This window comes from Hylobates moloch, unplaced genomic scaffold (assembly GCF_009828535.3).
Source record: "Hylobates moloch isolate HMO894 unplaced genomic scaffold, HMol_V3 SCAFFOLD_17, whole genome shotgun sequence".
Lineage (NCBI taxonomy): Eukaryota > Metazoa > Chordata > Mammalia > Primates > Hylobatidae > Hylobates > Hylobates moloch.
Window position 1 is genome coordinate 50,851,645 of NW_026652292.1, and position 23,808 is coordinate 50,875,452.

Here is a 23,808-nt window from a genome sequence, read left to right on the forward strand (position 1 = left end):
GGCGCCTGTAGTCCCAGCTACTCGGAGAGGCTGAGGCAGGAGAATGGCGTGAACCCGGGAGGCGGAGCTTGCAGTGAGCCGAGATTGCGCCACTGCACTCCAGCCTGGACGACAGAGCGAGACTCCATCTCAAAAAAAAAAAAAAAAAAGAAGAAGAAGAAACACCAGAAAGATGATCTCTTGCTCTACCATGTGAGAACACAGCAATAAGACAGCTGTTGCAAACCAGGCAGAGGGGTCTCACCAGAACCCAACCATGCTGTCCCTGGCCTTGGACTTCCCAGCCTCCAGAACTGTGAGAGAGAAATTTCTGTTATTGAAGCCCCCTAGTCTATGGTTTTCCACTATAGCAGCCCAGGCTGATAGAGATAAGAATGAATTACCCAACCATGAAAATTAACTCTTTAATGTCATCAAGAACATATTTAATGCTGCTACTTGGAATAGTTAAGAATCGATATGCAATAGTCTACAAAAAGGTACCACAAATTTTGAAGTATAAGAAACCTGTGTCTGCATCTAGGCAGGCAAAAGTAAGTACGTGCTCATGTAGAACACACAACACATGGATTCTACCCATATGACCTATTTTTCTTCTTATCCCTGCAAGGCTGGTGAGGGTCTGCTTCCTTTCTATAACCACTGTGTGGCACAGAAGCCCAATTACTGTCTTTCTCTCCATTTCAGTTCAACACAACTTTAGCTCCATTGCCTTCCCTGTGCTGAGCCCTGGGGACACTGAGGAGACCCGGAGGCAGTGCTACCTTCAAGAACAGCAGTCTAGCAGGAAGACAGACACTTATTGGCTCCATTTCTGCCAGATTCCACCACTGGAAAGGGTTTACACATAGATTCCTGGTCTCAGGTGTGAGGGTTCCCAGAGGGAGCTGTTAAGCTTGGCTCCTGCCAACAGGTGGAGGTCTCACCTGTGTGTCCTTGCCCAGGTGACAGCAAAGCCATTTGAGTGTGCCCTCTCTGGCCTTCCCTTCGTGCTCTGCTGCCACGATGGAAACACCTCCTCTTCCCTCACTTAGGATCGTGTACAGTGGCCCTTCCCACTTTCAGATACCCACCCCCATCTCTCTTCAACAAGAGAGAAAGAAAAGCCTGGGGGACAGCCCACTGCAGTGAATAGAAATTCCTTCCCACTGACATGTTAAATACCTCTCACCGCAAAGGCTGGCCCTGAACACCTGCATTCGTGATTTAAGACTCTGTGTGTTGAGGGAGAAGAAGAGAATCCCAGGGATATCAGAGGAGATGAGATCCCTTCCCCTCCCCTGCCCGGTCATCTTTCAAGCCCCCTACCCTGAGCTGAGAACTAGAGACAGGAGCTCTCCAATCAAGGGAGGCGGGTGACTTAGAGGTGAGTACAAGCCACGGCCTGCAGAGCTGAGAAGTCTGGGTGAAGGCAGCTGTGTCAGCCCCAGGGAACCGAGGCAATCCTCCCGCCAGAGACCAAGACCCCGGTCCCAGGCCTTTTACTGGCTGTAGATAGGAGGAGAGAGAGAAGGAGAAAGCTACGTGTGAATGAGCACACATTTGATTTTTGATACTGACTATAGCTATAAGGAATTGACCACACAAGGGAACAGAGAAACTGGTTTGGCTATGTCAACATAATTCTAATCAAAGTCATTTATGCCAGCCGCCTTACCTTTTGTGTGTAATAGCCACGTTACCCCATAACAATGATGTACCTTCATAAAGGTGGTTCAGAGTATTTCTAAGTTTTGATTAGGGCAGTAATTGATTGATCTACCTAGGTGCCAGCCTTTGCAATTTCTTTCTTTTTCTTTTTTTTTTTTTTTGAGACAGAGTCTCACTGTGTTGCCCAGGCTGGAGTGCAGTGGCGCAATCTCAGCTCACTGCAACCTCTGCCTCCCGGGTTCAGGCAATTCTTCTGCCTCAGCCTCTTGAGTAGCTAGAACTACAGGCATGTGCCACCACACCCAGCTAATTTTTGTATATTTAGAAGAGACGGGGTTTCACCATGTTGGCCAGGCTGGTCTTGGTCTCCTGACCTCGTGATCCACCCATCTCAGCCTACCAAAGTGCTGGGATTATAGGCGTGAGCCACCGCGCCCTGCCCAACCCAGCCTTTGCAATTCTACCTTAAGTTATGTAGTCCTCTATTCTCAACTTTAACAGATGAGCAACACCATTGCTTTTAAACTATTCGATAGAATGGGGTTTGGGCTGTGTGTGTGAGAGCAGGTTGTGTGCAAGTATGTGTGTGTCTATTTATTCAGTATTTCCCCTGATAACTTTCTGTAATCTGAGCAGTTGCTATATAGCCTTCTTTTTCCTGTGCTTGGAATTTGATTTTTCTTTTTTGAAGGCTGTAAATTCTACCTTTTTTCCCTTACATATGCATATATATGTAGATACCCTCCCAATAATCCTAATTAGACCCTACAATTCATAAATTATGTTGCCACAACAGCTCAATTTAGGCAAATTTATAACAAATTTGTGAAATTAACAGAATTTTGAGCCCCCTGTCTTTCACAGGACCTGCAGTCGCCTGGGAACCACCCTACCAGAAGTGAAAGTGACACTCTCTCGCTTCTGTTCCAAGTTCTGTTGCCATTGCTTGGAGCAGTCTGATTCTCTACCTGAAAGACGGTGTTTCAATCAGTCTTGGTGAATGAGAGGAGAATATTTAGTGCATAACTGGAGTTGAGTGAAAGACAATATAGTAAATAAATGAATGATGTTTTATCATTTCAGAAAAATATAGTGATAACTTTAAAATCATTAGGCAGTATTAGGATATCTTATGGAACTGTATTTTATATCCAACTCTGAATAACAGGTAGGTAGAAAACAAATTGCAAAGATTCATTTATGGTCATTTTTAAATTTGATTACCCATTTAAATCCAGCAGCCAAGTGGTTTCAACAGACTTTCTACTTGAGGTGAAAATAATAACACTACAAACATATGGCAAAGCTTCGTATGAGCATTTCACTCACAGAGGAGTTTATGTTTTCGAGGATGTAGGAAAAGATTTTCCAAGTGTGAAAACTAAATATATACAAAAGCAATAATACATTTTGTTATTAGTTAAATAAAATGTGTCTTTAAATATGGAATTCTTTGAAAAACTCACTTCATCTTCCAAAATTATGGAGACTATTTCACTTTTTTAATCAAAGATGGAATATTCATTACAGCTCCCCAAGGGATTTTCTAACTGGCCCGGGCAAGGAGTTCACTTGTAGAGTGTAGTTAGTGAAAGCATCCAGTGGCCAAGCCTCATCAATAACTGTATCCAAAAGGAGACGCTGCTTGGGGTGTACCCAGAGAAAACACCAAGCTTTCCTGGCTTCCCGGCCCTCCCTCTCCCCATTAGTCTTTGGGGCGCATACATAAGTGTTGTGTGAAGTCTCTTGGGGTTTAGAAGATCTTGCACTCATTGATGGAGAAGAGCCTCCTTCTGTTTCGTCTCCTGGCCTGGTTGACGGCAGTTCGGACGGCGCACTCAAACACCTGCTGTACTCCCCGGTTGCTGAGGGCTGAGCACTCCAGGTAGCCCTTGGCTCTGACATCCTGGGCCAGTTTCTTCCCTTCCATGGCGTTGACGCAGGAGGCCCTATGGGGCCCCATCTCCCGCTGGTCAGTCTGGGTGGCCACCACCAGCACAGGGGTACAAGGCAAGTTGCTCCTGATTTCACCAATCCACTTGTTCTTCAAGTTCAGGAATGAGTTATGGTTGGCCACAGAGTAGCACATCAGCACCACGTCTGCCTGCTGGTAGGACAGGGGCCGGATGCTTCTGAAGGCGTCATTGCCGGCTGTGTCCCAGAGGCCCAGGCTGATCTGGATGCCATCCATGAAGACGTCCACCCCCGTGTTCTCGTACACTGTGGGCTTGTAGGCCTCCGGGAAGGTCTCAGAGGTGAAGCGCACCAACAGAGAGGTTTTCCCCACAGCAGAGTCGCCCACCAACACGCACTTGATGGAACTCAGCATCTTCCCAGCCTGCTGTCCTACTCGCAAGTCCAGAATCCCAGGGAAAAGAGCCCTCAGTGGGCAGCTGCTGCACACGCCATTCAGCAAGGGAATGCAAGCCAGATAGGTCTGTGTCCTCAGGACCTCTGACGGCGATTTGCAGAATGTTACTTCTCCCTGCCCATCCAAGCACCGTCTGCTTTGAAAACCTCCAAAGCCTAGTCTTCAACTGGAACAGAAAGAGAAGGGGGAAAATGAAGTCTTTCTTTCTTGCCTTTTTTGAAGACAAGGGGCTTCCTCATTGGCAAACTGATTAAATGTGGGGCAATCTCAGTGTAGCCATCCAACCCCACTTGTGCAATCCACTCTTCCCCTCACAGGGAGAGCTTAGATCTGTCTTCCCCCAACACACACACACACACACACACACACACACACACACACACACACACAATGCCTCCCGGTCAAGAAGCAGAAGCTGACTTTATCTGTAAAATCACTCAAGCGCTAAAAAACACAAGCAACTGCTCTGATTGCAACATGAAAAAGACCTCAGTAGCAACCTGGTGTGTGAAGGAGATGTTTCCAAACAGCTCGCTGTCGGCTTCTACTCCAAGAAGTGGCAAAGGCCCCTGAGAACGTTCTCCACGGCTTCAGTTTCTAATGGATCTACCCACCTTGACAAATTGCAAGAAACAAGAATGTTATGAGCGACAGATACTATATGCATTTCTTTTTGTTTATTGACTAATCACACAGTCCTTGGTTTATAGGAATACGTGTTGTAATAGGGGAAAAGAAATTACTAGAACTCTAAAAATTTGCTGTGGTTTTTCCCTTGAGGTTTTTCCAAAAACTGGTAAGAGATGCAACAGACTGGCCTTAGAGTTATCTGCGTCTGAAATCAGGCACTGTCACCTACACATGGCTTTGAGTACACTGCTTGAACTCCACGCCTCAGCTCACACATGTGCAAGATTGTGATAAATTTAGGAACCACTTCTCAGAGATGCTGTGAGGATTAAGTTATTTCTTTCCTTTAACATTTTTGGTGGCCATCTGTGTATCCCGAACTCCGCTAGGCCCCTGGTTAAACAAAATGACTTGCTTGAAAGCAACCATATTCAGTGCCTGTCACTTAAACAGGACTGCATAAATGGGACAATCTGAATTTCATGAAAGGCCAATAAATTCTCATTCAGTGCAGTGGGAAAGCTCCAGGGAACGAGCTCCGCCTTAGAGACAGTGTCGTGCCTGCTGCGGCACAGTATCACAAGGCCAGCCCAGCTCCAGACGAAGGAAAAGTCTTTCAGACCAAAATTCAGAGTGAAGGTTATTACTGCAACCTGGGCTTGTAACCTCCCCTCCTTGGCGATCTTCCTGACATGTGTCGTGCAGGGCAATACAAAGCAAACCTACACGTCTGATTTAAAACATAATTTTTAAGTCACTTCTCTAAATCCTGGCATTCCTTTCCAAAACACTTTTTTTTTCTTTTTTTCTTTTTTCTGAGACAGGATCTCACTCTGTCGCCCAGGCTAGAGTGCAGTGGTGTCATCACAGCTCACTGCAGCCTGGACCTCCTGGGCTCAAGAGATCCTCCCACCTCAGCCTCTCGAGCAGCTGGGACTACATGTGTGTGCCACCACACTGGGCTAATTTCTTGCTTTTTTTGTAGAGACACAGTCTCACTATGTTGCCCAGGCTAGTCATGAACTCCTGGCCTCAGGGATCCTCCTGCCTCAGGCTCCCAAAGTGTTGGGATTACAGGCGTGAGCCACCGCGCCCGGCTGCCAAGACATTTTTATCCTCGTCAATCCACCGTCTCTGTTGTTTAATTATACCTAATAGCCTTTGCAAATGAGTTAGCCAAATAAATAATTCACATGATACTCACATATTCATGTTTTTAAACACATGTAAGCCAGGTGACCTTGGCCAAATTACTTAACCTCTCTGAACCCTGGTTTTCTCATAAAAATGAAAATAAGAAAAGGACTTTCCTCATGTGATCATTGTAAGGACTCAGAATGTGAAGAGTCTGATTTAGCACAAAACCTGGCATCTGGGAATTATAGGAAGGCGTCAAGTTATCCATTTCACTACTATCTGAAATGCCAAATACTGAATGTCCATAGCGGAGGGACCACTTTGCCAAATGTTTACCTGGACTCTTTCTCCAGACTCACACCAGGTTACTGTCACACACCATGGTCAAGGACTCCATTTGAGACTACACCTTTGAGGAGGGACTCCTTGAGGGCTCCACAGGCTTTAGTTAAACTTTAGATCCTTAGACCAAGAGGCAACTTAAATATATGCATTTGTGACTTAGTCCAGAGCCAAGACCTCTTAAGACATTTCTACGTTTTATTTTTTTAATTTAATTTAATTATCTTTTTTTTTACAGAGTTGGCGGTCTCATTATATTGCTCAGGCTGGTCTCAAACTCCTGAGCTCAAGCGATCCTCCCACCTCGGCCTCCCAAAGTGCTGGGATTACAGTCATGAGCTACCGCACCTGGCCTTAAATTTTATTTGACCCCAGTGTAGCAGGGCCAGAATTAGGAAAAATGTACACGCTTCAGGCATTTATTTATTTATTTATTTAAATTTTATTTTTTTGAAATGGAGTTTTGCTCTGTTGCCCAGGCTGGAGTGCGGTGGATCAATCTCGGCTCACTGCAACCTCCGCCTCCTCGGTTCAAGCAATTCTCATGCCTCAGCCTCCCGAGCAGCTGGGACTACAGGCATGCACTATCACACCCAGCTAATTTTTGTATTTTTAGTAGAGACAGAGTTTCACCATGTTGCCAAGGTTGGTCTTGAACTCCTGACCTCAAATGATCCACCCGCCTTGGCCTCCCAAAGTGCTGGGATTACAGGAGTGAGTCACCGCACACAGCCACTGGCCACCTTTATTTATTTTTTCAGACAGAGTCTTGCTCTATCTCCCACGCCGGAGAGAGAGTACAATGGTGGTTCACTGCAGCCTCCACCTCCCAGTCTCAAGTGATCTTCCCACCTCAGCCTCCCAAGTAGCTAGGACTACGAGCACTCACCACCATGATCGGCTAATTTTGTTTAGTTTGTGTAGAGACAGGGTCTCACTATGTTGCTGAGGCTGGTCCCGAACTCCTGGGCTCAAGCGATCTTCTCGCCTCAGCCTCCCAAGTGTTGGAATTACAGGCATGAGTCATCACACCCAGACCTTTTTGTTATTTAAATAAACTTTCCAATAAACTGACTGAGCTAAAGCCAAATTTCCTGAGTGAATATCTGCAAACGGAAATTAATAAGGCATAATTGTTAAGGTCATGGGCTTCAAAGTCAGGTAGACCTGGCATTGAATCTGAGCTGCCCAACCGACTACCTATGTGACAAACTTGGAAGATTTTCTTAACCTCCTTAAGCCTCAGTTTCCTCCTCTGTAAAATCAATGTAATAATATTATATCTGCATCACAGGTTGTTGAGAGTATTATTAAGTGTGCTTAGAGCTTAGAGGGCAAAATTCTTTTTTTTTTTTTTCCTTGAGACGGAGTCTCGCTCTGTCACTCAGGTTGGAGTGCAGTGGTGTGATCTTGGCTCACTGCAACCTCCGCCTCCTGGGTTCAAGTGATTCTCCTGCCTCAGCCTCCCGAGTAGCTGGGATTACAGGCACCACCACCACGCCTGGCTAATTTTTGTATTTTTAGTGGAGACAGGGTTTCACCATGTTGGCCAGACTGCTCTCAAACTCCTGGGCTCAAGTGACCTGCCTGCCTCGGCCTCCCAAAGTGCTAGGATTACAGGCATGAGCCACTGTGCCCAGCCTAGAGTGCAAAATTCTTAGCAGGTGCATAATATAAACATACCGTATGTACATAGTAAACACACAGTAAGTAGTCCCTATTAATAACATTCTCAAATACCAAGTACTAAATATAATGATAAACAGTTATTAACTCTAAGTAGGGAATTTAAAGTAGCACAAAAGAGGTTTCTCCAGCAAAGAGTGTTCTGTGTGCCTCACACCCAGACATGGCTACAAAAAGAGAAAGAAAGAGAGAGACCCCTATCTAAGCTTTGCTACCTAGAGAGTCAGAAAGAAGAAAAAGTCTCTGTTCAATCAAGTGACCCCCATGTGCCAGCCAGTTCTGACCCCAAGTGGCCCATCAAGTCAGCTTTCAGGGCCTCAGTTTCCCAAACTGTAAAGTAGTTTCTGATAGTTTTATTAAAACTGAAGCCAGAGTAGGAACATTTATTACCTGCTGCAGTGAATACAGAAACATAAACCACTGCATTATTGTGCGGCAGTAAAGATGGATGACAAGCCTTGAGGAGAGGAGGAGCCTTGGCAGATGCCTAAATATGGAGCTGTGGGAGGAGGGGAGGTAGGGGAGGAGCTGCGGTCCAAGGCAGAGCCATACCCTATATGGACATGACAGATAATCTTCAGAATGGGTCACATGTGTCCAGGAGTGAGCCGCCGCGGGTTACATCATCAGCATGTGAGTCTGATGGGCTTGATTTCAGCGGAATTCCTCCTAAAGAAATGCTCCCTAAAAGGGCTTCTGGGTGAAAAACGTGAGTCTTCCGTGGTATTTCCCAAGTGGCTAACTGGCAAGAGTGGCCCAAGTATGTCTCTTCGTACGGAAGAGTTACGAGAGCGTCATGGGTGATGACACTGAGTGGCCCTCCAGGCCGTTCTTCTCGGGCCTTGAATCAGATAGAATTAATGAGCCTTCACCTCCAGAGCCGTTCTTCTCGGGCCTTGAATCAGATAGAATTAATGAGCCTTCACCTCCAGAGCCTCCGGGGTCTCCATAATTTGATGCTCTTGCCCTTTTTCCTCTTTCTACCATTTTCATAGAAAAGGGTCCCTCAACAGGCCTCCAGGCTTCACACGCACAGAGACAGAGGAGGGAAGGGAGGCTTCACGTTGCAAAAGCAACAGAGTTGGGCCCTTCTGCCCACTCTGGCAAAGAGACCAAGACAGACACAAGTGAGGGATTAGAGGAAGAGACATCCTAACCCATTTCCTCCTCCGGAGAACTGAGGGCTGTTCAGTAGGAAATCCTGGTTTCCTTTTGGCCTCAATTCTAACGGCCGTGCCAACAGACACCCATTCTCCACCTGACGCCCTCCGCAGGCTCGCTCCGTGCCATCCTATTGGCTGGAAAGACCTGCTCTTCACTCAGCCCCCAACTCCCACTCCTTCTGGAAAGCCTTCCTTGACCACCAGTGCTCCCCAGCCCCTGCCAGATCAGATGCCCCCTGCTGTGTTCCCAAAATACTTCTATGTACATTTGACATGGAAACCACCACTCTGCTGAAATGGCTCGTCTTCTCATTTGTAAAATGGAATCAGATTTGCCCTGCCCTCTTCACTGGGAGCGCATACGGATCAGGTGGAAATGATAACAATACAGACATAATTTTTCCGTTTGTACTTTTACAATACTCTGTACATTTGGGAATGCTCTCTTGTTGGTTTTGCGAGAAAGTCTTTTTAGAACAATACATCATTATATAGAGCTAAAGTGAAATTATGACTATTATTAACCGATTGTTATTACCGCAGGTTTGAAGTTAGCTGGGCTTTGGTGGAGGTGGCTTACTTCAAAATGCTGATGGGATCCTCAGCTGTCTTTTTTAAAAAATATGAGTCCATCGCCAGTTGGGGATGGCCTATCAATTACAGGGAATACATCTAAATGTCATCCTCCTCAAGGAGCTTTGGACAAAGGACCTGTGCTGGTAGCAGCCGATTCATTCACTAAGGAAATTGATTCCACCATGAATCTAACACAATTAAATGGCCAGGAAGTCACCACGCTCCTCAGCAACCCATCTCTGGCCAGCATCTTCGATAGCCCCTTCATAGCCTAGCAGGGACATCACAGCAAAAGCAGGCCTTTCTCAGGATGGGTGAGCCATGGGGGCTCCCCAACTGGGAAGTGGAGCTGAGTGCTTTGTTCTTTTTTTTTTTTTTTTTTTGAGACGGAGTCTCGCTCTGTCCCCCAGGCTTGTATGCAGTGGCACGATATTGGCTCACTGCCGCCTCCGCCTCCCGGGTTCAAGTGATTCTCCTGCCTCAGTCTCCTGAGTAGCTGGGATTACAGGCATCCATCACCATGACCAGCTATTTTTTTGTATTTTTAGTAGAGAAGGGATTTTGCCATGTTGGCCAGGATGGTCTTGAACGCCTGACCTCAGGTGATCCACCCACCTCGGCCTCCCAAAGTGCTGGGATTACAGGCGTGAGCCACCGTGCCCAGCCAGTGCTTTGTTCTTGTGGGGAAAGGGAAGCAATTCCAAAAACCTTAAGCAACTTTAGAAAAAAAAGGTGTAACCATCTCTAAACTTTTTCACTCCAAAATCTTACCAGTTTTCACTATCTAACAAATAGACACTTGTATATATCTTCTAAGTATTTTTCAGATTTAAGCTTTTTAAAATTTCAACATTGTCTACACACTTGCTAGATTTCAGCTAAATAGATTTCCACGGTTTCAACAATTCCTAACTGCACAGCTATTCCTCATTGTCTTTGGGTTAGCTCCGTATTTCACCATAATTAGCTATATATGTACATAAGTGTATGTGTAGAGATATAACTTCATATACGTAAGGTATAGGTAAGTTACTTTTTTTTTTTTTTTGAAATGGAGTCTCACTCTGTCGCCAGGCTGGAGTGCAGTGGCGCGATCTCGGCTCACTGCAACCTCCACCTCCCGGGTTCAAGCAATTCTCCTGCCTCAGCCTCCCAAGTAGCTGGGACTACAGGAGCACACCACCACGCCCAGCTAATTTTTGTATTTTTTTAGTTGAGACGGGGTTTCACCATGTTGGCCAGGATGGTCTCGATCTCCTGACCTCGTGATCCACCTGCCTCAGCCTCCCAAAGTGCTGGGATTACAGGCATGAGCCACTGCAGCCAGCCGGTAAGTTACTTTTATGTGGGATGATTTTCTTGGGAATGTATGTATTCACAAGTGTGGCATTACTGGGTCAATGGGTCATTTTGTGACTTGATTTTACATTTATTGAACATCTTCCAAGTACTATACTGAGTACTTTGCACATATTATTTATTAATTGTTTTATTCATGTCCTTTAAAAAAGACATTTACTTCGGGTGTCCTGTGTGGCAGGCACTGTAACAAGTTCTGAGGAAATAATCGTGAACAAGAGATGCTATATTTTAGAGATTATCATGTCACAATCACAGAGGCTTCAAGAGGTTGGCAATCTTGCCCACAGTCACACAGCAAGGAATGGCAGAGGCAAAGTTAGACCCAACTAGAGTCTGACTTCAAAGCACTGGCAGCTCCAAGTGTCACCAACACACACTGTAATTCCCATCAGCCTTCTCCAAGACATCTCAAACAAAGTCATTTTCTATGCAAATCCAGTTTCAAGACATTTTTCCTAGCCACCCGTTTTTTTGTTTTGTTTTGTTTTTGTTTTCTTTTTTTTTTTTTTTTCTTTAAGACAGGATCTTACTCTGTCTGCCAGGCTGGAGAGCAGTGGCACAATCACAGCTCACTGCAGCCTGGACTTCCCGGGTTCAAACAGTCCTCCTCCCTCACATTCCTGAAGAGCTGGGACTACAGTTGCGTGCCACCATGACCAGCTAATTATTTTTATTTTTTATTTTTGTATAAACAAGTGTCTCACTATGTTGCCCAAGCTGGTCTCCAACTCCTGGGTTCAAGCAATCCTCTTGCCTCAGCCTCCCAAAGTGCTGGGATTACAGGCGTGAGCTACTGCTCCAGGTTGTACCTAGCTCTTCAGACCAGGTCTCTACTCCTATTCTCTTCCGACAAATAAACCAGTTCTTGCTTTTTTTTTTTCCTTTTTTTTTTTTTTCTTTTGAGATGAAGTTTCGCTCTTTTCGCCCAGGCTGGAATGCAATGGCACAATCTCAGCTCACTGCAATCTCCACCTCCCGGGTTCAAGTGATTCTCCTGCCTCAGCCTCCCGAGTAGCTGGGATTACAAGGTGCATGCCACCAAGCCCGGCTAATTTTGTAATTTTAGTAGAGATGGGGTTTCACCATGTTGGCCAGGCTGGTCTCAAACTCCTGACCTCAGGTGATCCGCCCACCTTGGCCTCCCAAAGTGCTGGGATTACAGGCGTGAGCCACCATGCCCGGCCCAGTTCTTGATGTTTTAAAGGACATCTGTTCCTTCCTGATCTGGATGCTGGTTCCACAAGTGTGTGCAGTTTGTGAAAATCCACCAAGCTGTATACCCACGTGGTGTTCACTTTCCTGTATGTAGATAAAACTTCAATAAAAAGCATCTTTAAAAATAAGGTTACCACCTTTGCGGTGAACATCTTCTCAAGTGGCATTTTAAGTTTTACTTGCAAGAGTTTATTTCACCAATCTGAATCCTATCTTAATAATTCCCCCTACTGTGTTGCTAATTGCTACAAATAATCACTAGATTTTCTCTCAAAACCACAAAAAGAAATCATTTTTAAGTCAGTGTACTTTCATACATAGATCATCTCTGTTTGAAACAGATTTTGTTCTGAAAGTTTGTTTGCAAGATGCTGGTTTGCTTGGCCAGGCACAGCGGCTCACGCTTGTAATCCCAGTGCTTTGGGAGGCTGATGTGGAAGGACCACCTGAGGCCAGGAGTTCAATGCCAGCCTGGGCAACATAGCAAGACCCTGTTTCTACAAAAAAAAAAAAAAAAAAAAAAAAAGATGCTGGTTTGCAACTTTTAACATAAGTTCACCAGAATAAAAAATGTTAAGCAGCATTTATATTCCTAAGCCTGAAGCATATTAAACCCCTTTATAGTTGAATTAAAACAAAACATTGCCAAGTCCTGAAGCCTTTTATTGTTTCAACGTATTAAGCTCTGAGGCCTCTCTGAGCCGTGTGTCCTGCCCTCTGATCCCCAACCACACCGGGACCATGGTCCCCTTCCCCTCCTCTGGTCCAGCAACTCTGCCCTGACTGGTCTCTTCCACTCCCAGGAGCACAATCAAGGAATCGTTGCCTGAGGTCTAGAGTTCTTAGTCCGGTTCAATTTCAGAGTCAAATACAAGACTAGCCAGCTAGGTAACTGCCCAGAGCACCCTTAGAACCTCATCTCAAAACTAAAGTGATGGGGAAATGCATTTCCTACTTCTTTTCTCAAAATAGTTGGAATAGCCTGAAAAACTGCTTGGAGTTGAGGGTGCAACCCCAAGAGGTGCGCTCAGGGAAGGACACGTGGTCTCTGAACTTCTTTTAGGGAATGTGGATCTTGTTTACCAAAGGACTCGTGTTTTCTCAATTGGGTATCCATATTTGGGGCCTGAGCTGAACTATTCTAGGAAAAAGAGAGCAAAAAGGCAAATCATGCCTATCTAATTATTCTATAATGTCACGATGCTATAAAGTAAGGTTGTCAAACTATGGCCCATGCATGGCTGAATCCAGCCCGCCACCTGGCTTTGTAGGGCCATAAATTGAGAATGGTTTTTACATTATTTATTATTTTATTTTATTTTTTTTTATTTTATTTTGAGAGGGAGTCTCACTCTGTCCCCCAGGCTGGAGTGCAGTGGCATGATCCTGGCTCACTGCAACCTCTGCCTCCCAAGTTCAAGCGATTCTCCTGCCTCAGTCTCCCAAGTAGCTGGGATTACAGGTGGTTTTTACATTTTTTAATGGTTGAAAAAAATCCAAAGGAGGAAAATATTTTATGACATGTGAAAATTACATGAAATTCAAGTTTCAGGTCTCACAAATAGCATTTTATTGGAACACGGTCATGCCCATTCATTGACATGTTGCCTATGACTGCTTTCTTGCTGCAACATAAAGTTGCAACCAAGCCTAAAATATTTTCAATTTGGTCTTTACACAAAAAAGTTTGCCAACCCCTACTAGACAGTAAGGTAGTTCAGAGTAAGAAGGGACATGTAGACCTGGGGTCAGGCAGGGTTAGGTTTGGCTCCAATGTCTGCCACTTAAATGCGTAACCTTAGGGCAGTTACTTAACCTCTCTGAGCTTCGGTTCCTTTGACAACAAAGTCAACTATGCACAGTGTCTACAGCACGGACTCTGGAACCGCACTGCCTTTCAGCCCCACTGGCCATGTGATCTCATAAAGGTCACTTAACTTCTCTAAGCCCCTCTTCCCTAATTGTAAATAGGCAATAATAATGGTACCTACCTGGTGTGAGTTGGTTGATGGTATTATTTTTCATAATAAAAATAAAAATAAAATAATGGTACCTACCTTACAGAGTGGTTGTACAGAATTAAATGGGTAGTGCATGTAAACCACATTGAATAGTGCCTGGCACAGAGTGAGTACCGTAGAAGTACTTACCATTATTATCATTTACCTTGAGGGGTTGTCGTAAGATGGTTCTGAGCTAGTGTATGTCATGAGCCTAAAACAGTGCCTGGAACAAAACAGGCACTAGCAAATAGTAGCTGCTATGATGATGATGATATGAAGCAGTGCTACAGACACACAGGAGAGGGAGCATTAATTCTCGAGATGAGAGAAAGGAGGGGTGATTTGGGAGCCCTGCATTTAAAAGGTGACAGCTGATCTGTAGGACGAGTAAGATTTTGATAAGCAAAAGAGAAGAAAGGCTTTGGGGGTGGGGAGAAGCATGTGCAAAGGCCCAGGGGCATGAAAATACATGTTTGATTTGGGGAAGTAGAAGAAGTTCAGGGAGGTTGCACTGTGGGCTGCTCAGTGGGGAGCAGGAAGTGGCCGGTGGAGAGATTATGGGAGATGAGCCTGTGATTTAATACAATCCAAGGTTGCCTTCTGCTCATCAGCAGCCACAGCACACCATTAGCTCCAGCTGACTCCAATTAAAATCGGTTAACAGCCAATTAAAATCCCTGAGTCTTTGGCACATAAAACTGTTACTAGCCAGGCACAGTGGCTCCTGCCTATAATCCCAGCACTTTGGGAAGCCAAGGCAGGAGGATCACCTGAACCCAGGAGTTCAAGACCAGCCTGGGCAACATGATGAGACCCCCCCCCACCCCTCCGCCGCCGCGCCGCCCCGCCTCACCACCAAGTCTACATTAAAAAAAAAAAGAAAAAATTAGCCAGGCCTGGTGGAGCACGCCTGTAGTCCCAGCTACTTGGGAGGCTGAGGCAGGAGGATTACTTGAGCCCAGGAAGCTGAAGCTGCAGTAAGCCATTATCACGCCACTGCACTCCAGCCTGGGCAACAAAGCGAGACCCTGTCTCAAAAAATAAAAAAACTGTTACCAATCCATTCTCTTTTAACTTAAATGTTACTAACCTCTTTGAGCACCTACTCTGTGTCAGGCATTGAAGCCAAGTTAAAAAAGACAGAGTTTCTGCCTTCAAAGAACTTACAGTCTAGTGGCAACACCAGACATAAACTTCAGCAAGGATCTGAGGGAGGAACAAATAAAGTGCCAACAAAGGGAAAAAGGTGCTACTTGCAACTAGCAGGAATCAAGGAAGGCTTTTTGGAGGCCATGATATTAGAACATGACCCTTAAAACCACTGAGCTTGAGATGCACAGAGAAGAAAGAGAAACATGAGCAATGAAGGAAAAACCTAGGGCACCTAGAAGGGTGAGAGGCAGCTCAGTTGGGCTAAAAGGCAGAGCCCAGAATGGGAGATCAAGCTGGGCTGTAGGAAGCTCATTCTTGTGGCAGGTTAGGCTGGATTGCAGGTGGGAAAGACCAAAGAGGCAAGTGGGAGGCTCCTGCCGTTGGGATCAAGGATGGCTTTATCCAGAGCAGATGCTGTGAGACAAGAAAGAGGGAGAGAGGCCCCAGCAACATCCACGAGGTGGAACTGACAAGCAGGCCTGAAACAAGGTGACTCTGAGGCTGTAGGCCTGGGGGCCTGGGAGAAGCTGCTGGCAAATACAGGCAGCACCAGAGGAGACAGACAGATCTGTGAGATCCATGAAGAGGTGACAGTTTCCCACTGGGTGGCCTGCTGAAGAGACAGAGCGCTTTCAGGAGAGCCACCAGGCTGCCGCCATATGACAAGGCTATCGTTTACTGAATGAAGGGGAAGAGAAGTGGGCAGCCCGGTTCGTCTTCCTCTCCCATGAGCTTTGACATGAAATCTTTAGCTAGAAACATGTTCTTTTCTATGTTATGTATAGCCAAAAAAAAATCACCTAAGAATAGGTGGGTCTTGCACAAACCAGTTTGCTCCTATATTGAAATCCATTAACATAACAGCGTACAAGTCTATTCACAGACACAGGAAAAGGCCTCCTAAGCTAAATGGGTGGAAAGCAGGTTTCAAAGAGGCCTGTACAGGAGATTCCAGAGCTGTGAAAACGTCTAGAGTGGTGCCCACTCGCTTGTCTCTGGGTCCTGGGGTTGTATGTGATTCCCATTTTCTTCTCCTTGCTTAGGTGCATTTAAAAATGTGTCCACGATACACATGTGCTATTTGTGCAGTTTTGAAGAAGTGCTTCCTGTATGTTGTTTTGTCTTTTTAATGTGGGCTCAGAAGGGAACAAAAAGGCTGGGCTGGTCCCTTGAAGCTACAGAAAATTTCTGTGAATCCCTATCAGTGACTATGAAAATTTTTCTAGGTCTACACTGCTGAATTCGTTTACAATTCCTAGAAGCACTAACTCCAACTTCTGATTCCCTTTTAAAGGTCTGTTTCACTCTCTCCTCCTTGCAAAGGAGATGAGCAAAGCTGAATAGTTCTGCCTCCTGAATCACAGCTGTTCACAGCTAGCCTCAGCCCCAAGCCACCTCTTCTTTCTTCTTACTCGTAAGAGTTAAAAGTCCAGGCTGAGAGCCAGGCACGGTGGCTCATGTCTGTAATCCCAGCACTTTGGGAGGCTAAGGGGGGTGGATCACTTTTAGTAGAGATGGGGTTTCGCCATGTTGCGGCTAGTCTCAAACATGGCGAAACCCCATCTTTACTAAAAACACACACACACAAAAATTAGCTGGGCCTGGTGGCCTGTGCCTGTAATCCCAGCTATTCGGGAGGCTGGGGCAGGAAAATCACTTGAACCTGGGAGGCAGAGGCTGCAGTGAGCTGAGATCACACTGCTGCACTCCAGCCTGGACAAGAGGGAGGCTTGGACTCAAAAAAGTCCAGGCCGGGTGCTGTAACTCACGCCTGTAATCACAGCACTCTGGGAGGCCAAGGCAGGCGGATCACTTGAGGTCAGGAATTCTAGACCAGCCTGGCCAACATGGCGAAACCCCGTTTCTACTAAAAACACAAAAATTAGCCCGTCATGGTGGCTAACAATCCCAGCTACTCAGGAGGCTGTGGCAGGAGAATCGCTTGAATCTAGGAGGCAGAGGTTGCAGTGAGGGGGGATGGTGCCACTGCACTCCAGCCTGGATGGCAGAATGAGACTCCATCTCAAAAAAAAAAGTCCTTTTTATATTCTTTTAGATATTCAAATAAATTTGAATATGGCCTGGGTATTAGATGACATTTAAGAACTATTGCTAATTTTGTTAGGTGATAACTGTATTGTCAGGCCCTTATTTATCAATCAATTTGTCAATTATATTTTAAGGCCCTTATCTGATAGAGATGTTGATGTATTGATAGGGAAAATAAATAAGATGTCTGGGATTTATTTTATATTATTCCAGAAAACAAGTAAAAGCAATGGATAAAATAAGATTGGAAAAGTGTTAAGAACTATTGAGGTTGAGTGGTGGGTACACAGGGGTATATTAACCTATTCTCTCCTCTTTGGTATAGCTTCAAAACTTTTCGTGTTAAAAGTTTTAAAGGGTGGGGGTTTTTGTGTTCTTTCTTTTTTTTTTGAGATGGCGTTTCACTCTTGTTGCCCAGGCTGGAGTGCAATGGCGAGATCTCGACTCACTGCAACCTCTACCCTCCAGGTTCAAGCGATTCTCCTGCCTCAGCCTCCCGAGTAGCTGGGACTACAGGCATGCGCCACCATGCCAGCTAATTTTGTATTTTTAGTAGAGACGGGGTTTCTCCATGTTGGTCAGGCTGGTCTCAAACTCCCGACCTCAGGTGATCCACCCTCCTCAGCCTCCCAACGTGTTGGGATTACAGGTGTGAGCCACCGCGCCAGGTCCCAAGCTGTAGTTTTATTCTTACTCTCTGGTTATAGAGAAAATGCAGAAAAGCATCACCAAAAAAGTATACTTTACGCTATAGTGACTTTTTCAAGCATTTGAAGGCATGTTCATGGAAGTGGCAAAAGGATGACAGCACAGAGGCTTAGAGCCTGCCTCCTGGTGGAGGGATATGGAAGAGGAAAGCCACAGTCCTGGGTAAGGATTCCCAGACAAGTTAGGGAAGAAAACCTTGCACTTCAATACAGACTCTACCTGCAACTCAGTAAGACATCACTATCTATTCCTGGGAAGTAAGGGCCATCTCTAGAACATATTCCAACCAAAGGAGGCCCCTGAGATGACCCAAACTCAACTTTCTAACTGGTATCATTACCTTCACTAACTTCCCTTGGCCCTCCCTGGGTAGAATTCTGCAGAATTAGCTCTTTGCAAAAGAACAAACGTCATAATGAAAATATCTTAAAAAGAAAAGAAACTCAAGAGTGAAAACGCATTACCCACACGAAACCAGATGAGAAGTCAAAGTAACTCTGAGAGTGAGGAAGACCCTCTGCCCTGGGGGTTCTTGTTGTCTGAAAAGGTGAGGGGGCTTTGGAGGTTTCTATCTTAGTATTTTGTGTTTTCCCCTTAGACGTAAACATAGCCTTTGTCTGTGAAAATATGAAATCTGCCTGATGTCTGGATAGACCTCCACCAAGTCCAAGATACTTCCCAGCTGTAAAGCACCATCTCTGACCAAGAAAACCATCACATCTCAGGGTTTCCCCCATCCCCAACCCTGGAAGGACCAACCACCACCACCATCCAACACACATATTCAAGCCATTGGTGGTGGACAGCATTTCCTGCTTTTGCTTGCTGGTCCAAACAGATTGAAGATGACTTCCCTATTCTGTCTAACTTCTCTCCTCATTTTTTCCAGACCATTTCTATATATCCTATTTTCTGATTATAAAAGTAGTACATACACATTATAGAAGATTTCAAAAACACTGATCCAAAGAAGACAAAAATCAGTTACCACCTGGAACCAAAAGCTGTAAAATATTAGCGTACATTTTTCTGGGGTTTTTTGTTCAGTGCATCATTTTTTTCCAAAACTAAGAATACCATACTTCATATGCGGTTTGGCATCTTGTTTTTCTTAATTTAACATTCTATGTCAAGATTCTTGACATAGAAAATGACTGCATAAAATTTCATTATGTAAATATAGCATCATTTATTTAACCAATTGCCTACTGTTGGATAGTTTAATAATTCCTCATTTTCACTATAACAACATTGAGTGAATATTTTTAATATAAATATATGATTATTTCTTTAGGATAAATAGATATGAGAGCAACTGCTGGAACAGAAGAGATAAACAATTGAACCAATTTATATTCCATGTATGGGCCTATCATTGCATCGCTCGATATATCAACCCTCACTGGGTATAATACGTGCAAGTTTGGTTTGTTTTCATTTGCATTTCATTTACAACTGGTGAAGATTAAAATCTGCTCATCTGTTTTTTGACAACATACATTTTTTCTTTTGTAAGTCGTCGGTTTTACCTACTTTTCCAGCAAGACGGTCATTGTTTCTTAATGGCTTTTAAAATCCTTTTAGAGATTAAGGATATTAATCTTTTCTGATTAAATGTGTTGCAAATATATATATATATATACACACACACACACATATATAGTGCCCAGGTATTCTGGGAATTCCCCAAATTCCTGGTCCTCCCCCTTCACTGAGCAAGCCCTAAACAGAATGTAAAGTAGCATGTTCCCTGCTGTGGAAAAAAAACTCAGCATGCTGAGATGCCTGAAAGGTCATCTAATTCAACATACTCATCTCCCCCATGAGGAAACCAAGGACTCGAGAGAAGTGGTTAAGCTGCTGGGCGCCCACACGAGGCCCAGAAACTGAACCAGCTGAGTCAGCACACTTTCCATCTACACAGGATTTTTTCAGATACACATTATGTCTACACTGTATAGCCCATACTTAATTTCTTTAATATTTTAAGCACAATGCTCATATAGCTAGATAGATATGCCAAATTATTCACACAGTAGCAACCTTTATTTCTTTGCCTTTTTCCCAGAGAAAGATTTTATTGTGTACTGATGGCTTTTTACTCAAAAGGTAGCTCTCAGTGTTTTTTGTTTGTTTGCTTTCAGACGGAGTCTCACTGTCACCCAGGCTGGAGTGCAGTGGCAAGATCGGCTCACTGCAACCTCCACCTCTCAGGTTCAAGTGATTCTCGTGTCTCAGCCTCCCAAGTAGCTGGAATTACAGGCATGCACCATCACACCCGAATAATTTTTGTATTTTTAGTAGAAACGGGATTTTGCCATGCTGGCCAGGCTGGTCTCGAACTCCTGACCTCAAGTGATCCACCTGCCTTGGCCTCCCAAAGTGCTGAGATCACAGGCGTGAGCCACCACACCCAGCCACAGCTCCCAGTTTTAATATAAAAATACTTTTTAAACATCTGTTCCCTTTCTCATCCACTTCCTTCAAGATGGATCATCTCTCTTTAGGAGAAATCATTAAGCTTTCCAGCATTCTTTAGAAGTAGGATAAAGCCTTAACTTGCAGATTGCTTAAGCTATAAAAGAAGTCAAGGCATTTAATAATTTGTTCTAGATATGCAGCCCAGAGCACTGGAAGGAGTGAGGTGATTTAGTTTTAGTTTCAATGTGTAAGACTGCCGAAATGCAATCGTTTGCAAAGGGCCCATGTTGTGGAGTTGACAGTCACGGTTAGACTTTTTTTTTTCTTTTCCTTTTTTGAGATGGAGTTTCACTCTTGTTACCCAAGCTGGAGTGCAAGGGCGTGATCTCAGCTCACCACAAACTCCACCTCCTGGGTTCAAGCGATTCTCCTGCCTCAGCCTCCCAAGTAGCTGGGGTAACAGCCACCACGCCCAGCTAATTTTGTATTTTTAGTAGAGATGGGGTCTCTCCATGTTGGTCAGGCTGGTCTTGAACTCCTGACCTCAGGTGATCCGCCCACCTAAGCCTCCCAAAGTGCTGGGATTACAGGCATGAGCCACCGCGCCCAGCCAGTCACGGTTAGATTTTCATCTCCCTTGCTGAGCAGCAGTATAACCTTGGGCAAGTCACATAACTACAACTGCAAAATATGAATTAATCATGCATCGTTTGTAGGATTTTTTTAAAGGCAACTGAAAAGAATCTATCTCCATGCCTAGATGAATGCCTGGCCCTTAGCAGATAAGGATAACAATAAACACTCACATTTGCCAGACGCTGTTTTAAGTGCTTTATAAAAATTACCTCCTTTAATCATTACAACAAGACTGCATGTGGTCAATATTATTTTTGTCTCATTTTACAGCTGGGGGAACTAGGGCACAGAGAAGTAAAGTACCTTGCCCAAGATGACAAGCTAGTGAGAAGAGATGCTGGGGTTCAGACTCTGACAGTCCAGCCTCTGAGCCCATTCGTAGGTCTCTACCTCCCCTCTCCCTACCTCTGTCTTAGTGGGAGCCTGCCTATCCTTCAAACCTTGATGAAACTAAGCAATCCTAAAACAATGGCAGAGGGTGAGGAAGAAAGGCTGGAAATACATTTTTCTGCTGGTGGGTGATTTCCTTCTTACTACAAGCCTGATTTCTTACAGCATTTTAAAGATTCTTCCTCAATCAGACACTCTCACACACCACTTGATGAGCACAAGACCACCATCTTTGTAGAGGGCACTTGAACAGAATCCAGCAGCGTCCTTAGTGTATTTGACACCCACAACTGATCATCTATCAACCTCTCTCCTCTAGGTGACAAAATTATTTTCCTAGTAATGTGTAAGAATCAGGAACAGACTTTTTATTTTTTATTCCTTCTTTAGCTTTAAAACGAACAAGTTACTTTTTTTTTAAATTGAACTTTAAAAAAATCATTCAGGTCAGCTGTACTGGCCGACATCTATAATCCCAGAACTTTGGAAGGCTGAGGCAGGAGGATTGCTGAAGGCCAGGAGTTTGAGACCAGCCTGGGAAACACAGCAAGATTAGCTGGGTGTGGTGGTGCATGCCTGTAATACCAGCTACTTGGGAGGCTGAGACATGAGAATCACTTGAATCTGGGAGGTGGAGGTTGCACTGAGCCGATTTCGCCAGTGCACTCCAGCCTAGGTGACAAAGTGAGACTCTGTCTGAAAACAAACAAACAAAAAACAAAAACGAACAAACATCTCTACCAAAAAGTTTTTTTAATTGGTTGGGCACGGTAGCATGTACCTGTAGCCTTAGCTACTCAGGAGGCTGAGACAGGGAATGGCTTGAGCCCAGGAGATCAAGGCTGCAGTGAGCCATGATCACAACACTGCACTCCAGCCTGGGTGACAAAGTAAGACCCTGTCTCTAAACAATAATAACAATAATTCAGTAAAATATTTCATGTATGAATTAAAATTTGCACTTACCAATCAGAATTAATTATACTTTGTAGTTTGCATTCTCCTTTGTTGTTTTAAATTTAAATACAAAACTCTGAGAGAATAACGGAATTGAGGTAACTCGAGTTCTGTTCTGGGGTTTTTACAATCACTGTGCTATCATTGTTTATGTCTAATCTGCAGCTTAAACTCAGAACTATGCTGTGCCGTAGGAGCTGAAGATGGAACTTGGCCCCAAAGCTCTAGTGAAAGCTGTACACACCATTAAGAACTTACTCTGACTTTATCACTGCCAGCGCATGGTGATAATAGAAAACAGACCCACACTGGTTTTATTACTGTTTTAAAATTCTATATAAATGATATACCCCCTTACTTCCTGTACTTAGGGGGGACCCCTTGCACCACTCCATCCTTTAAGTCCTTGCCAGTATCTATTAAACTTTTAAATGCGGAGACCTTTTAATCCAGCAATTCCAATTCTTTCAACACGTTGTACTGATGTGTCTACATAAGTAGTCAAGATATGCAAGAATTTCCATTGCTACATTATTCATAACAGCAAAAAAAGAACTGGAAAGATCTGAAAGGTCCATTAAGAAGCAGGGGTTAAATTAATTATGCCATATCCATTCCGTAGAATCCACTCAGCTTTAGAAGGAATTAGGTCAGCCTGTTCGTATTGCCCAGGAAGGGTATGATATACAGACATACCTCAGAGATATCGCAGGTTCAGTTCCAGACCACTGCAATAAAGTGAATCTTGCAATAAAGTGAGTCACATAATTTTTTTTTGTTTCCTAGTGCACATAAAAGTTATGTTGGCCAGGCGCAGTGACTCACGCCTGTAATCCCAGCACTGTGAAAGGCCGAGGCAGGCAGATCACCTGAGGTCGAGAGTTCAAGACCAGCCTGACCAACATGGAGAAACCCTGTCTCTACTAAAAATACAAAATTAGCCAGGCATGGTGGCACATGCCTGTAATCCCAGCTACTTGGGAGGCTGAGGCAGGAGAACCGCTTGAACCCAGGAGGCAGAAGTTGCGGTGAGCCAAGATCGTGCCATTGCACTCCAGCCTGGGCAACAAGAGCGAAACTCCATCTCAAAAAAAAAAAAAAAAGTTATGTTTACACTATACATGATGTCTAAAAGTATACGTGGCTTAATTTAAAAATATTTTATTGCTTAAAAATGCTAACAATACAGCCTGGGCAACACAGTGGGACTCTGTCTAGATAAGAAACTTTTTAAATTAGCCAGGTGTGGTAGTGCACATTTGTAATCCCAGCTACTCAGGAGGCTGAGGTGGGAGGATCACTTGACTCTGGGAGGCCACAGTGAGCTGTGATTGCACCACTGCACTCCAGCCTGGGCAAC

General features: G+C 44.5%; 1 protein-coding gene across 4 annotated transcripts in view; it reads right to left on the reverse strand.

Moving 5' to 3' along the window:
- Positions 1-2,769: 2,769 nt before the first annotated feature.
- RHOH (ras homolog family member H) overlaps positions 2,770-23,808 on the reverse strand; it is a 51,969-nt gene continuing 30,930 nt past the window's right edge. For 2 of the 4 annotated variants that reach the window (XM_032135730.2, XM_032135729.2), the window contains exons 2-3: positions 4,522-4,635; positions 2,770-4,187 (exon numbers count right to left, since the gene is read on the reverse strand). In XM_032135730.2, coding sequence (XP_031991621.1) covers positions 3,404-3,979 — 576 coding nt within the window. In that variant the 5' untranslated portion in view covers positions 3,980-4,187; positions 4,522-4,635 and the 3' untranslated portion in view covers positions 2,770-3,403. Of the gene's footprint in view, positions 4,188-4,521; positions 4,636-8,206; positions 8,687-9,517; positions 9,644-23,808 lie in introns of those variants that run through there. The other 2 variants (XM_058430248.1, XM_058430247.1) reach the window with 2 other exon arrangements.